Below are 14,797 nucleotides of genomic sequence, written 5' to 3'. Positions count from 1 at the left end.
GCCACCCCTCATGGAAGTGGTCACATGGAGGCTGCAGGTGTTTGCTCCATTTGGGCTGGAGGTCAGAGCTGCTCTGTCCCCATCCCACACACAAGCATTCCTCTCTTTATTTAAAACCAGACTCTGAAAGGAGAGCTGTAAGATCTGCTGCACCAAGAGGACATTAAAGACAAATCCAGTCATTGTGCATTCCCAGAAATCCCAGTGCAGAAAGGAGTTTTAGCTGAAATATTTATTTTTATAAATTTTAAAAACTGCCTAGGTTTAACAAAAGTGGCTGCTGGGGGTTACTGTTCATCTCCACAGGAGAAAATGCCTTCAGGTCTTCTCAAGTGACCTTCAGAGGTCAGGTTTGATCCAGCTTTTCTCAGCCCTGATGGGCAGGGTGTCAGCAGCACAGCGGAAGCTGAGGTTGTCGGAGGCTGAGTCTGGTGTGTTCCCCATTCTCATGGGGAAAAAGACACCCAAAGTTAGGGATCTTCCCTGGTTATATTTACATCCTTTAAGGTGGCCCTCTATAACAGACTAGAAATGTCCTCCACTAGCCTTGAGTAATTTAAATTGTTTAATTCTAACTACTTAATGGAAAACACTCATGATTTGAGAAGTAATTAGGAACATATTCATAACAGGAAAATTTTTAGGAATATTTGCAATATGTTCTCCCAACTGCTTCTTGGAAAAACTGAGCAGGAACAGACAAAGGTCTTAAAATACAATCTACTTCTTCTATAACCAAGGCAGAAGAAATCACTGTGAAACAGCACCTGGGCATTGCCCAGACCTACCTGGTTGTCACACGAGCTTTGTGATTTGCAGCTCCATCTGCAGTGTCAATCCAGGAGGCACCTCTCAGGACGTGCATTTTCTGGGCACGCTGCCTTGATGAGAGCCCTGGGGCCAGATATTCTGATGCAGTCCATTCCCAGGTGTTTCCCAGCAGGTCATAGATCCCTGAGACACAGATGGTTTTGTGTCAGGATTATGAGAGCACTATGTTGCAAACTGGCCCCTCTTAACAACTCAACCTTCAACAAATCTCTCATTTAAAGGTGTCTCATTGTTTCTCACCAGCAGGAGAGCATGGTATCTGATGCCCTCAAAAAACCACACCTGGGATCAGGCAAATCATGTGAAAGAGCAAAATAAATGAATTCTACTTAAAAGCAGGGTCTGGTTTGGTGCATTGAAGTGCACCAAGTCAGCCAACTTCAGTAGCAACCAGCAGCGCTTTTGCTGGGCTCGGTTATTCTATCAAGATGCTGACAAGATCCTACATCATGCTTGAAACCTCTGCTACTACTCAAGTTCATAATTAGTGTCAATTTAGGAAGCAGATGCCACCCCCAAAACCAGGGCAGGGATGTCTGCTCCATACCATAGTTGTTCTGAGGTGGGAATGCTGCCACGGGTGAGACGCCGTGATAACCGTCCTCAGCTGTGTCCTCCCTTGGGAAATCACCCTGAGGGAAGAGAGATCACTCCAAGCAAAGACCCAACCAGGAGGTGACACAAAGTCCTGCTCTTCACAGGACCATTACACTTAAATAATAGAAATAACTCTGTTGTAAATTAACTCCATACAGCGAGAGGACATCAACCACCTCAAGTTCTCCCAAGACAAACCCCCTTTCAAACAGATTTACATATGATTTTTTAGTGATATGTGTATTTTTGGAAGCACTGAACTCAGCCAGGCTGAGTCTGCTCCCTCTAAGGGTATTTTGGATAACCCACCAGGAGCTGGATTTCTGTACCCTGCAGGTAGCCCTGCATTGCTGCACAGGACCATGCTCAGGTGGCCACATATGATGCTCTGTAGTCGAGTTCACCACCAACCCAGAAGAGCCCAGTGAGAAGGGACAATGTTCAGGATCTTACCTGCCACAGGTTTGTACGGTTCAGCTGAAACTTGTTTCCCCAGGGATACACCCTTTCTGCCAAGGAGGAAGACACACCCATTACCCCTGTGTCACTCCCCTCTCCATTTGCCTGTTTTCAACCAGGCTTTCATGCCTGTCCCTTTCCTCTGAGGTCAGGCCACCCAGATGCTATATACCTGGGCCTTTGTCAGTCTAACCCCTGCAGACACTGGCAAAGAGGTGAGGGGAGATGGGAATCAGCAACAGCTTCCCATTTCCAAACCACTGCTTTAAGCCACTAGCAATATGCACAAGGTGGGTCATTCCTAACCCCAAACCCAAGAAAAGGTATTTTTAGCTGAAACAAATGCTTTGTTTAGGAAGATACATAGATAAGCCACTTCTATCATTATTACTACTACTACTACTACTATTATTTCAACTCCCAGGCCAAAAGAGGTGTCTCAGCTCCCCCCATTAACACCTCTGAAAACATCCCTGGATGGAAGTTTAGATCTGTCAGACCCAGCATTACTCAATGCCTCAGCTTGGAGAAGGGTCAGAGCTTGCAGTACTTACGTTCCAGCCCTCCCCTGGCAGCAAATTCCCACTCCTCTTCTGTCAGGAGCCTCTTCCCTTTCCACTTGCAGAACGCCTGCGCATCGTTCCAGCTCACGTGCAGCACTGGGTAATCCAGCCTGTCCTTAATGCTGGAGCCAGGGCCTGAGGGCTGGGAAGAATGGCACCAAACAGATTTTATTTGATTTTACAAACTTCTCAACTCAAAAGGAAATAAAGGACAGAACAGACCAAGGCAGGGAATGAGCAGCAACCAAAGATGCTATTTACTTCCCCATTTCTGGTTGATAAAGTCCAGCACACACTAAGATGTGCATGCTCCCAGCACACAGAGGAATCACCTCAGTGGGTTTTACTCACCTGCCTCCAAAAAGCCTTCTCAATGGGCAACCACCACGGGGCAGACTGGGGAAAAAAATGACACCAAATTAAAGCTGAACTGGTGGCACACACACACCCCATGCCACCATCCTACAGCAGTGTGTGTAAAGAGCACCTGTTAGCCTGGAAATTGTTAAGTGCTGCAGTTTGAGCTGGGTTATCACAAGTATTTTGATAGTGCTTTCCAATGGAGCAGAGGCACTCATTTTTTAAAGTGAAAACAGATCAAGAGGCCCGTGCTGGGAAGTTTTTCTATTTTAAGGCTTGATGAATAAAGTACTTTGAGACATGCATTGTTCTCTCCCAGGCTGGTGGAGAATCCAGTCTGAGTGTTTGGAGAGAATGTGAACAGGGGAGCACCATAACTCAACCCAGGCTCAACCCTGCTGATAGTTTCAAAAGCAAAACTACCCATGAAAAAACACTAAGAACAGGCAGACTCTGCCCAAAGAGGTAACAGCTACTCAGCAGAAAAGTAATACCAGCAAGGCTCTCCCCTCCTTAGTTATTTTAATTAGAACAGAGACACCAGACAGGGATGTGATCAGAAATACCACCTCCAGCATCATCACTGAAACTCATCCTCATGGGATTTAGAGTTACCTCCAGTTTTTGGGTGACTTTTTTTTTCAGCTCTTCAGATACAAAATCCTCAAAGACAAAGCTCCAGCCAAACACTTCCGCTTCTGTTTTGTATTTCTTGTCTCTCACAAACTCCCTGCCATGAATACAACATGCTCAGGCTTCAGGGTAAGAGTTCTTCAAGAGTCACATCACCAGACACAGCAATCTGCACATGTTGAGAGCAAAGCAAAACGCACACAATGCACAGACATCCCACCTGCAGAGAGCCCCAGATCCTTCCTGGTTTGACAGGGATTTAACGGATTTAAAAAGTCCAAATTGCATCTCTTCAAAGATCTCACAGTCAGGTACAGTTACAGGTAAACTCATCCTGCACCCTGGGTTTCCATAAAATATAACTCCACACAAAACACCCAGCACCACCTGCCCCCTCCTGGCAGAGACAAAACCTTGGATCTTACCTGAAATCCCTGTTTGTGACAGGATATTTGTCAACAGAGAATGGCTTCACTGTCACCTCCCGGACAGGTACCTCTTCGTTCCTCTTCTCCAGGGAGCTGGATCCCATCTGAAACGTGCCCCCAGGCAGCCACACCATGCCTTCATCCTGCCCAGATCCTATAAGTGAAGAAATTCAGTATCAGAAGCTTAATTTTTTAAACACAACCACCCAGGACAGCTTGGTTATTGGTTATAAAGTCACTTTATGTAGTGGATGTTGGGTGCAATTTCAGTGCCAGTGATTAGCATTCCTACAGTCCTACATTTTTTGGCTAGAAAGCTGAAAAGATGTTCAAGTCACATTTTCAGCGTCTCTCTGGGGTCAGGAATACCCCCAGTCGGGTGAGATCAGCCAGGCGGCTCCGTTAAATTACGGGATTGATGCTGTGAGAAGAAAGGGATGAAAAAAACTTAGATTTTAGGGCTTCAAGAAGCCAAGGGGCAGAGGACGCGCCCCCAGCCCACCCCAGCCCCCTGCCCTGCGCTCACCCAGCGCCAGCAGCGCCAGCAGCGCCAGCACCCGGGGGGCCATGGGGGGGGAACCAGGGTCACACCGGGGATTGATCCGGAACAGCTGCGGATTCCGGGAAGTGTTTCCGGGCCCTCCCCGAGCCGGCACCGCCCCCACGGGGTGGGATCCGCCCGGCCCCGCCGCTCGCTGGGTGACACGGCTGATTTGTCAAGGGACACTTGGTGACACGGCCCCAGCAACAAAACCACCGCCACCATCAAGGAATTGAAGCGTTTCACACGCCCAAGCAGGGCCTCGGTGGGTTGGCTGTGTTTTGGTGGTTGGTTTGGGTTTTCCTAAAGGTTGCTGTTAGAGTAATTTGAGTGATTAGGGAAGGGGGATTGCTCAGCCTGGGGAAGGCTCTGAGATCCCAGAGTAATTCCAGTACCTGGAGAGGCTCCAGGAAAGGTGGGAGGGACTTTTGTCAAGGGCCTGGGGAGATGGGACAAGGGATGATGGCTTTAAAGTGGCAGAGGGGACATTTAGGATAGAGATCGGGAATGATTCCTTCACTTGGAGGGTGGCAGGACCCTGGCCCAGGTTGCCCAGAGAAGCTGTGGCTGCCCCCTCCCTGGAGGTGTTTAAGGCCAGGTTGGATGGGGCTTGGAACAACCTGGTCCAGTGGGAAGTGTCCCTGCCCCTGGCAGAGGTAGTAGGGAATGGTCTTTAGGCCCCTTCCAACTCAATCCAGTCTGAAATTCCAACTCTATTTAAACATAAAGCACAACTAGGATTAAAGAAGATAATTTAAACAGAGGGGTCTGTTCCCCTCCCACAAACCCAACCACCTTGTCAGCTTGACCCAAAGCTGTGGTCCTGCCTAGGTCTGCTATATTGCTATGTACCCATAAATACCTTAATGCAGCAGAAACAAGCACTAAAAATCCCCCACTGCTTTATGACAATATCCAGTTAACTTTTAAACACACACCTCAAGCCATTGTGAAGCACCCAAACTCTCTCATTTACCTGTGGAGCAAGAACAAAACACTAAAGTGATTGGCTTAATCCTGCTTTATGATGGACTGAATTTTCAGCCTGCACCCACAGCCCCCCAGCAGCAGCCTCCAGCTCTATTTTGGCAGGAACAGGCTCCTGGGGGAAGTATCAGAATCCATAATGGAACCCAGCACAGAACTGGGAGCCAGGAACTGCACATCAAGGCCTGCAACATCCCCACTGCTTCCAGACCTTGGCCCAAAGCTGTGAAGTTTTAAACAACCAACACACAAAGCACAGAACATAAGTTTATTGGGTAAAAAGGAAAGCAACTTCAAGTGTACACTTCAGTGAAATTTAAAATAAATAGCTGATTTTTTTTTTTTTTTTTAGAGCCAAATATTTCAATAGTTGCTAATATTTTGAGTGGCCACGTTTAGCAAAGAGGGGCTGCTTGACCCAGCAGAGAAACTTCCATTGCTGGGAAAATCCCCTGAGGGCTAAGAGAAGTGCACCTGTGGATGGATTTCTTCAACATTCATTCCATGGGGCACTACCAGAGCCAACTCAGCCTTTTAGAGAGGACATTCCAGCTCGCATAATTTCATCCACCAAGAGAATGTTGCTGGCAATCACCGTGCTAGAAATATTAAATAAATAGTTAGAATATCAGTTTTGACATAGTTAAGGGACACTCAGCTTCATTTCTGCCTATGAGACAGCTTCCTCTACCTGGGATCCCTCAATTCCACATTACTCTATCAATTTAAGTGATCACACCCACTGATATTTACAGTGAAAATACTGTAATATTTACCATGAATGAAGCAGTTGCTTTTTGACATTGTAATTATCCCAGATTCCAGCTGCTGCAGCTACCATTGGCTCACCTAAAAAAGAAACATAAGTCTTTAAATCACATAATTCAAAGGAAGACTTTCTATTAACACCTGATAGTAGTTACTAAGCACAACATGAACTGTTAACTGTGTGCTTCATCCACACAAAAACATAAACCAGAATGCATGTGAGTACTACAGCACAAGACTGACTGCAGCAACAGACACCTGCCTGAGCATACTGCACGGTTTTTCATTTAAAAAAGGTACAGCTTTCTGCATCCAGAGCAACTTTACTCTTCGTAGAGCTGAGTCACAAGTTTTTTAATAGAGCATCACCCAATTATTTTTGGAAGTTCTTACCAGTGTTCAGATCAACCCCAGTGAGCTGCCCTGACTCCGTATGCTCCGTCTGCACCTTCACGAGGGTCTCCTGGGGATCGTAGCCCGAGTTCTGAGCAAGAACCTTTCAGAGGACAGACACCATTTCATGTTGCTGATAAAAAGAGAACTCCAGCAGAAATAGCAATGGGCCTCAGTGTGCTTTCAAGCCACACACTTTATTCAGGAGTTCCTTTTTACCTTTGGAATGATGAGCAGAGCATCAGCAAAAGCTTGGACTCCAAGCTGGGCTCTTCCCTTGACATTAGGTTTATGCTTCACCAGAGCATTAGCTACAGCCACTTCCAATGCTCCTGCTCCTGGGACCACACATCCTGCAAGAGAAACCTTGCTGCAGACACCTCACAGTAAACACCAACTCTAATTTAACCAGTGTATTTTTAATGTAGTTTGATCTCTTCCCTCATATTTAAAATGACAGCTTAGGCTGCTAACAGTAATTTATTTGATCAGCTACATTTGCAAAACACAAGGTGTAAGAACAGTAACTGAAAGGGAAGTGGAATACACCCTGCTTTGACTGCACTGGATACCAAGGAAAACAACACAACATTCACTCATTTTGAGGTGAAATTCAACAAAAGAGGGCTAAGCAGAGCAGAGCCTTACCATCCTCAATGGCATTTTTAACAGCACGCAGACCATCCCGTACTGCATCCTTGATCTGTGTCAGGGTGTGCTTATTGGGTCCCCTGATCAGCAGGGTGACAGAGCGGGGGTTGTCACATTTCTCAATGAAGGTGTATTTCTCTTCACCCTGTAAAACAGGGTTATGTATTCATGTCATACATTTGCCTGATCAACATACCCATGTGATAAAAAAAAAAAAAAAGGTCAAGACACTGATTTCAGATTCAGGGCTGTATTAACAGCACTTCGAAAGCAAAGAGAAGCAGCAGAACCTTATTTCTATTTTCTGTTTTACAGATATTAAAAGCTTAATGCAGAAATAACAACAGGAAAACACACCATGGCAAGAGCTAATATCCAGGTATTCACATACAAGCTGACACTTTTTCATGGCTCTGTATAGCTCTTAAAGCACTTAAAAATCCAGGCACATCCCAAGACAGAAGAAAAGCTGTGCCAGTCACACTCACCAGTGTGTACTCATAGACAAGCCCTGCATGTCCCAGGCAGTCAGGAGTGAGATCCTCCACGGAGTTCATGGCAGTTCCCCCACACGCCAGGGTCAGCCTGAGAGAGAAAACAGAGAGCTCAGGACCTGCTGTCCAAAGTGCAACCCCAAGTCACCAACAGGACCATTGCACTTCAGCACCTCCCAGGCTTTGAAAAGTTTGCTTCTCTTCATGGAAGACCTCTTCAGCTCTTTACAAAAATGAGCTCATAGAATGAGGTCTCTTCTAGAGGTGACTTTATTTGAAGCATTTTGATAGCTTCAATTCCTACAGCAACACTCCTAAACCAACAATTTTATGATTTGTACAAACTACCCTCAATTACAGCAAGAAGAGCTGGAGAGATTGAAGTGGCCTTTTTGGTGCAAGTCTGTGAAGCTGGATTCAAGCCAGACTTGATGACAGTTTTGAGTTCAGAAGAGCAAGTTATTTTACCCCTTTCCTCTCCCTAGGAACTCACCTTTCCATGTTCCTCCTCTTAGCTCTCCGCAGAGCAACTATTCCTTCTTTTGCAAGTGCATCCAAGGAAAATGGGTCAATTCCCTAGAAACAAAAATGACCATCAGGATAAAGAAAAAGCTAAACACACCCTTCTCTCAGTCTGACACTTAATGAGTTTTCCTCAGGGTTCAAAGATCCCTAGTACATCAGCCTAAATTTACCTATTTCTATAGGTAAATACAAAGTGAGTCAAACCACACACAGCTTCCCTAGAAACCCAGCATTTTAAATCAATTTTTTTAGTTAGTTAGTTATACCCCTCCCTCATCTTACCTTCTGGTTGATCACAATAAATCCTTTATCTGAATCACCACAAACTCTTCTTTTCAAGTCTATGATTTTGTTCACTCTGTCTTCAATGAATTTTCTTTCAGCTTTCACCAGCTTCTCTCTCTCCTCAGCACTTTTGTAGAAGAATCCAGAGCTCACCTCTCTGAAGAACAAAAACCACAAAAAAGCAGTAAGACAACTATTTTGTGCTGAGAAATAAACTTAAGGAATCAATCCTTTCAGCTACATTCAACCCACACAAAACATGGAGCTGTTCCTGCTCTCTAGTTCACACCTCTTTGATTTAAAACTGGGTGAACTCTGAAGTATTTTCAGGTATTTAGTCTAGAAAGTAGAATTATACCCAAGAAAGGACTTCCAGCCTTTCTCCAACAAAAACACACAATAAAACCCAGTAGAAAGCTCTGCCTCTTAAAAGAGATTTTCTCAGCCACCAGCTTTTTTTTCCAAAAAAAGGAGTGACATCTCTTCCACCTGCCTCACTCTAGGAGAGTCTCTGCAGTTCTTTTTGTTCTTAATTAAGCACAACTTAAATAAAAGTCTGATTTAAAGACAGTAGCCATTTTCTACCCCTCCCCTTGTTGCTCTGTACTCACGTTTTCTCATATTCTAAAGAGACATTGCAAGTCAGGACATAAGCATCTTCCACTCTTTTTTTCATGTCAGGATGACGGGCACCATGATCCAGAACCAGTCCCCTGATCAGCCTGAAAGATGAAAAAACATTTTGTGTGGTGACTTCCATGCACCAGGAGACACAAATCTGAGAAAAATGCAGACTCAGAGAACTGAGAGTGCAACTGGTCAAACACCTGCACACTTGAGTTGGGAGTGAACCATTCTGTATCCCACTTCCAAGGGCATGCTCATTCTCACAGAAAAAGCACACCAGAGTGTGAAACAGGAATTTACTCTGGCATGGTGTCTGACTGCACTAACTACTGAGGAAAGCTAGTGCAGAATTCAGCCATGCCACTGAGATCAACACAAAGCCAATGGAGTATCTGATAAGGTGACTACAATCCAGTTTCCATTTATCAGATGCTGTTTTGTAATCCTCAGGAAGGCAGAAGCCTAACACATAACTGAGCCACAGATGCTATTACTAAGAAAAAAGCATTTATTCAAAAGCATGAGCCACTGTTACTCTTTGCTACTCAAAAAATCTCATCAGGGAATCAAGGTCAGTAACTGGGGAGCTTTTGCTATCCCCATAATTTATGGCTGAAATGTGTTTCTGCCTTCTTTTCACCCTTCCCTAATAACTTTTCCAGTGGAAGCCTTAGGACACCCAAGCTCTTCTACAAAAACAAAACCCCACAAATTACTCAAACATCAGGATACCATTAAACTGAAGCTCAAGGATACTCATTACTTACGTTGTGTCAGTTTCTGATTTGTGCTTCATCTCCATGATCTCTACCATGTGGAGGTCAATAGGCTCATCTGGTTTTCTGACTGTCAAAACAGAATCTACTACGGCCTGGAACAGAGAGGAGGGAAAAAAAGCCCCAAAAGGATCATTAATCTTCCAAAGTTCTCATCTTTCCATCCACCCTTCACTGAAATAATGATCACAGCACTTTAAAACCTGTCTGCTTCACACAAGGGGCAGAGGAGGCCCCTGCTCTTACCTCTGTCAGGATGTCAGCCAGCTCAGTGTGAACTTTGGTGCGGAGGGAAGTTCTGGCAACATCCATTAGGGTCTCCCTGTCCATTTCCTTGGTTACTTTGACCTGCTCCAACACTTGAAGTGCTTTTTCCTTTGCAATCTCAAATCCTTCTGCTACTATTCTGGGATGCAAACCCTAATGCAATGGAAGAAGGGAAATCATCAGCCGATAGAAGACAAATGGTACTTTTACCCAAACCTGTGGTTTCAGCATTCCATGGAACATTAAAACACAGGGAACATGGATCTTATGAAGACAAGGAATGTACTGTCCTTCTGAATACATGTAAAAGGAATGCAAATCCTTCCAATGCAGAGGAAAAGCACAGATTGCTCTAGCACAGGACTGAAACCAAGGGAACTACAGAGCACACTTGGGTGTTCACTGTGCAATATGGATGCCTCTCCTTTAACTTTCCTCCTCTCAGGGAAGGTCTCCAAGTAAAAGAGGCAAAAAACAGGGAGCAGTAACAGCAGGTATTAAACTTTATTAAATGCTACAGTATGCAAAATAAGTGGGTTTGACTTTGAAGAAATCTTAAGTCCTCCTCTCCAGTTATTCCCCATGTTACAAGTTGTGTGATGCACTCATTATAAGCAGAAATATAAATTTTCATGTTTGACTTAGGATTATTAAGCATTAAACAAACAAATCAAATTATCTCAGAGGAAGCTTTTAACTTGTCCACCTACAAATTAAATTTTCTATACATACCTCAGAAATATAGAGATCTGCCTGCTTTAGGAGCTCTCCAATTATCAAGACATTTGAGGTGGTACCATCTCCAGTGATGTCATCTTGTGCTGTGGCTACTTTGGCTATCAAGGAGGCTGTGGGGTGTTGTATTTGCTAGACAGAAGTAAGAAGCTGAGCAGTAAGTCTTACTGCAGTGCTATATGAAACCAGTAATCTTAATTCAGCTAAACAGAATATGGGACTGATATTTCAGCAACAACCACTTTGAGAACAAATTGAATTAATCTATGTAACACTATTTCCTCACTCAGACTGTGCATTTATACATAAAAATCTTAAGTGCTAAGAGCCAAAGCAGCCCTCAGCTCACTGTGAGCTTGGCAGAGCCCTTTTGACAAAGCACACACCATTACAACTGATGCAATCAGATTGATGGGAATGCGGTCTAAGCTTTATTTACCTTCCTCCCAGGGGACGTTTGCCTCTCTATGCCCCTAAACAGCACAGATATGCAGGCCTGGGGGCAGCTGGGGACATCACACCCCTTCAGCCACAGGCACTATAAGAAGATACGAGCAGGCTCCTGCCTCCCTAATTCCCTCCTCACCTCCCTAGGGCTTCCACACCTCCCCCCCCACCCCACCCCGGGCGTAAGATCTCGCTCACCATTTCCTGCAACAGCACGTTGCCATCTTTGGTTAGCTTGATGTCTCCAGCACCCGACACCAGCCTGCGGGGGACACGATGCGGGTGAGCAGCCCCCCCAGGGGTGACCAGCAGCCCCTCCCCCACCCCATACCCGGCCCCACCACACGTGCCCACCCCAAGGCCTTCACCTCCATTCATTCCCCTCCCGGCCGGGCAACCTCCGTCTTTGTTCCCTACCACATGGCGGCGGCAGGAACAGGGGCAGGAACAGCGCCCGGGCCTCCCCGGAGCCTCCTCCTCCCGCCTCTCTCCTCACTCATCCCCTCAGGCCCTAACGGCCGCCGGAGCGCTGAGGCGCTTCCCCCCCACACCCTCCGCGCCCCCAACCCCGGCCAGGGGGGGTCCCCTCACATTTTCATGGTTCCTTTGGGGCCAAGGTTGGTTCTCAGCACGTCCTGGAGCCCTCGGGCCGCGCTGATGTTCACGGCCAGCGCGGCCTGGGCACGGGCAACCTCCGCCTTGGGGTTCAGGGCCTTCACCGCCATGGCCGCCGCTCCACTCGCGCTGGGACAGCCCAGGCGGGACGAGGCGCCGGGGGGCGGTGATAGGCCAGGCCGCGCCTCCGGTCCCGCCCCTTCTAGAACACTCCGGGGGCTCTCATTGGACAGACGCGGCCCCAAGCGCGTTCCCATTGGCTGAGGCGCCTGTCGCTCCGCTCCCAGCTCCCGCCCCGCCGCCGCGGAGGTTACCGGGGTGCGGGGTCTCGGAGGGGCGGCCCGGCCCTCAGCGCGGGGCTGGCGTGAGCGTTAATTGCTGTTAATTGTTGTTAACTCTTGTTAACGGTGGTTAATCCCACCCGGTCATGTGACAGACCCCCCGGAACTGTGAGAATAAATAATTAAACCCGGAGATTTAACATTAGATCGACTGACTTAACAGTTAAGCGGGTAAGATTAATAATCAAAACGGTTCGTGGTAAAAATTCCGGTAGAGTTAATCGAAACTCATCTTCTTTTAATATCGGATTTATTGTGTGGGCTGCTGGGGCCTGCACAGCCAGCACAGCTCTGAACCCTTAGGAAGGGTTTCTGGAGGCGGGGGTCAGGCTCTCCCCACAGAGGCTGTGGAAGAGGAACAGAAATATTGTTAAAATCGAGGCAACCTTGATGGGAGCTGGAAACAGTGGCCTACATGGCCTGTCAGAGCCCGGCCCTTGAGGCTTTGGACTCCAAAATGGAGGAATATTAGAGAGAAAAATAGAAAATAGGAATAGGAAAAATAGGTGAGCCCTGGAGAGCCCTAATAGGTAAAATAGAGAGCCCTGGCCCTGGTTCCTGACACACATCACAGGTACCACGGGTGCTCCCACATCCCATCTGGGTTTGCACCCCCAAGCCCCCACCTCCTGCTTCTGAGCAACTGGCAAGATGGGGTGTGACACAACACTCCTCTTATTTCCATTATTTCCTGCAAAAGGAGCCCACAGTTTATATGCTGAACGATGCATATGTCTTGTAATGCTTAAATGCTGATTCTTTAGTAGCTGGGCTTTCTCTTCTGTTACTGGAATCACTACAAATAAACATTAAAGATTGCAAAATGCAGGAAATCACCCATGGCATTTCAAAATTGTCTCTGGAATTCTCCTGTTAATGTTTAGTCTTCAGTTTTGGGATGCTGCTGGCCTGCTGAAACCGTAACAAAACAGAACACACCAACCCATGCTGAGGCTGTAATGCTAACATGAGAGACACTGCTCAGTTAAACCACCTGAAGCTCTGACTTTGCCCTGGATTTGGCAGCAAACAGGTCACACACAAATATTTTCCTATCCTTGCTTCTCCTGTTTGTGCTTTTTTTTGCTTGATCAATTCTCCCAGGGCTGTTCTCAGCAGAGGGCAGCCTTGTCAAACCCATACACATACCAGTGAGCTGGGTATATTTTGTTTTCCTTGCTGCTGTTGTATGACCCTCGTGGGTGATGTCCCATGGAAAAGCAGGAATTATCTGTCCTAAACACCTGCAACGTGTGGGATTGGCTGCTGACAGTGATAGGGCCATTCCCCAAGCAGGGTCAAGTTTGAGAGGGGAATTACTCCTGTAGGAAAACAAAGCAAAAAAAGGAAATCCATTTTTAAAGGTATTCTAATCCTTTGGGTAGGTGGTCTCTGCTTTTTTTTCTACAAATGGACAGGTTTTGTAGTCATGTACAAGTTACCTGCAGTGCTTCTATTGATGGTGACACATCCAGGTGAGCTGTGCTTCATCCTCAGCATCCTCTTAAAACTTCCAGGCAGACCTCTCTGTGTTTGTTGGATCACGTGTCTGAGGATAGTTATTTCAGGGTATAATAACATTTCTCATTAGCATTTTCACATTAAATCTCCATTTTGCAGCATTTTTCAGACATCAGGACACACTTTTCTACACTCTTCAGTCTTAGCTGTAGTTGTTGAACTGTTTGTTTTTAATGCATAGTAAAAACACAGGACAGATGCTTATTAGGCCAAAATTGCCCTTTGGAATCAATGGATTTATAACACATTTCACCAGATTAGAATCAAAATATTTCACTGCATTACAACCAACATAACCATTAAACTGAGATAAATAAAGGGAATATCCTTCATGAAATATTCAGCAGTGATTCTCTTAGTCAAATAATGCGCCGCTTATCTTGGCACAAAACCCTCTGAGATTCTCAGTAAAAGCAGCTTGCTTTCATCTTTATCAAGATCTGTTTTCATTTAACCTTATTCACAGAAATTCTTTCTAAACCTGCTTTAAAAACACACTGTCCTGCCACGCTAAAACTAACAAACAGGAGCAGACTGAAGAGTGAACTATTTCACCAGTTTTGCAGCAAAAGGGGCTTGGTACCAGCTTTTCCTGACACAAGATGTTGCTAACAGATGCTCCTGCTGATAAATAAATGGTCATGTACTGGGAATGTCTGAAAAAAACAGAAAGGAAGACATGGCAGGAGAGGCACACAAGGCTTTTAATCAGTGAGGCTTTTAATCAGTGCAGGTAATTTTGAGGGGCAATACTGCCAGAATGGCAAAAGAGGGGATGCAAGGAATGTGGTTGGGGCATCCAGTGGTGCAGAACAGTCTTTCACGATGGGCACCAGTCATGAGACTCCTGTCACAAGTGAGTGAAAGAAGCTAAATCAGGTTTTCCTGACCTTGAACCAAGCAGCTTCATCGTTCTGGGTTGGTGACCGAGGAAAAAACTCTCCTGTGGGATT

At 46.0% G+C, this 14,797-nt stretch overlaps 2 protein-coding genes and 2 non-coding genes across 5 annotated transcripts; all 4 read right to left on the bottom strand.

The window, feature by feature from the left end:
- Nucleotides 1–199: 199 nt before the first annotated feature.
- On the bottom strand, nucleotides 200–4,519 carry SUMF2 (sulfatase modifying factor 2). Of its 2 annotated transcripts, none has more exons than XM_071765583.1 (9): nucleotides 4,398–4,519; nucleotides 3,869–4,025; nucleotides 3,426–3,540; nucleotides 2,802–2,846; nucleotides 2,442–2,592; nucleotides 1,882–1,937; nucleotides 1,379–1,463; nucleotides 789–954; nucleotides 200–445 (listed from the first exon to the last, which is right to left on the bottom strand). In XM_071765583.1, the coding sequence occupies exons 1-9, from the start codon at nucleotides 4,438–4,440 to the stop codon at nucleotides 340–342; spliced, it is 924 nt and encodes a 307-aa protein (XP_071621684.1). In that variant the 5' UTR covers nucleotides 4,441–4,519; the 3' UTR covers nucleotides 200–339. The 2 variants fall into 2 exon arrangements, with proteins under 2 accessions (XP_071621684.1, XP_071621685.1); XM_071765584.1 differs by lacking the exon at nucleotides 4,398–4,519 and adding an exon at nucleotides 4,172–4,349.
- A 1,134-nt stretch (nucleotides 4,520–5,653) lies between these two features.
- CCT6A (chaperonin containing TCP1 subunit 6A) lies at nucleotides 5,654–12,254 on the bottom strand. Its single transcript, XM_071765580.1, has 14 exons — nucleotides 11,959–12,254; nucleotides 11,566–11,629; nucleotides 10,918–11,052; nucleotides 10,165–10,338; nucleotides 9,910–10,013; nucleotides 9,127–9,237; nucleotides 8,513–8,672; nucleotides 8,199–8,281; nucleotides 7,700–7,796; nucleotides 7,209–7,356; nucleotides 6,780–6,913; nucleotides 6,561–6,663; nucleotides 6,176–6,248; nucleotides 5,654–5,998 (listed from the first exon to the last, which is right to left on the bottom strand). Exons 1-14 carry the CDS (start codon nucleotides 12,237–12,239, stop codon nucleotides 5,926–5,928), a joined length of 1,740 nt encoding a protein of 579 aa, XP_071621681.1. The 5' UTR covers nucleotides 12,240–12,254; the 3' UTR covers nucleotides 5,654–5,925.
- Nucleotides 9,372–9,503, bottom strand: LOC139806290 (small nucleolar RNA SNORA15). Its single transcript, XR_011730206.1, has one exon. It is a non-coding gene; the product is annotated as a small nucleolar RNA SNORA15 (small nucleolar RNA).
- LOC139806291 (small nucleolar RNA SNORA22) lies at nucleotides 10,464–10,595 on the bottom strand. The gene has a single exon (XR_011730207.1). It is a non-coding gene; the product is annotated as a small nucleolar RNA SNORA22 (small nucleolar RNA).
- Nucleotides 12,255–14,797: the final 2,543 nt, after the last annotated feature.

The sequence above is a fragment of the Heliangelus exortis genome, chromosome 21, assembly GCF_036169615.1.
Source record: "Heliangelus exortis chromosome 21, bHelExo1.hap1, whole genome shotgun sequence".
NCBI lineage: Eukaryota > Metazoa > Chordata > Aves > Apodiformes > Trochilidae > Heliangelus > Heliangelus exortis.
This window is presented reverse-complemented; position numbering and strand designations above follow the sequence as displayed.

Coding starts and splice junctions, on each gene's coding strand:
- CCT6A (XM_071765580.1), bottom strand. CDS start 12,239: ATGGGAACGCGCTTGGGGCCGCGTCTGTCCAATGAGAGCCCCCGGAGT. Junction 11,630..11,958: donor CCCAAAGGAACCATGAAAAT/GTGAGGGGACCC, acceptor TGTCCCCCGCAG/GCTGGTGTCGGGTGCTGGAG. Junction 5,999..6,175: donor AAGCAACTGCTTCATTCATG/GTAAATATTACA, acceptor TAATATTTCTAG/CACGGTGATTGCCAGCAACA.
- SUMF2 (XM_071765583.1), bottom strand. CDS start 4,440: ATGGCCCCCCGGGTGCTGGCGCTGCTGGCGCTGCTGGCGCTGG. Junction 3,541..3,868: donor GTCACAAACAGGGATTTCAG/GTAAGATCCAAG, acceptor TATTCATGGCAG/GGAGTTTGTGAGAGACAAGA. Junction 2,847..3,425: donor AAGTCACCCAAAAACTGGAG/GTAACTCTAAAT, acceptor TTTTTTCCCCAG/TCTGCCCCGTGGTGGTTGCC.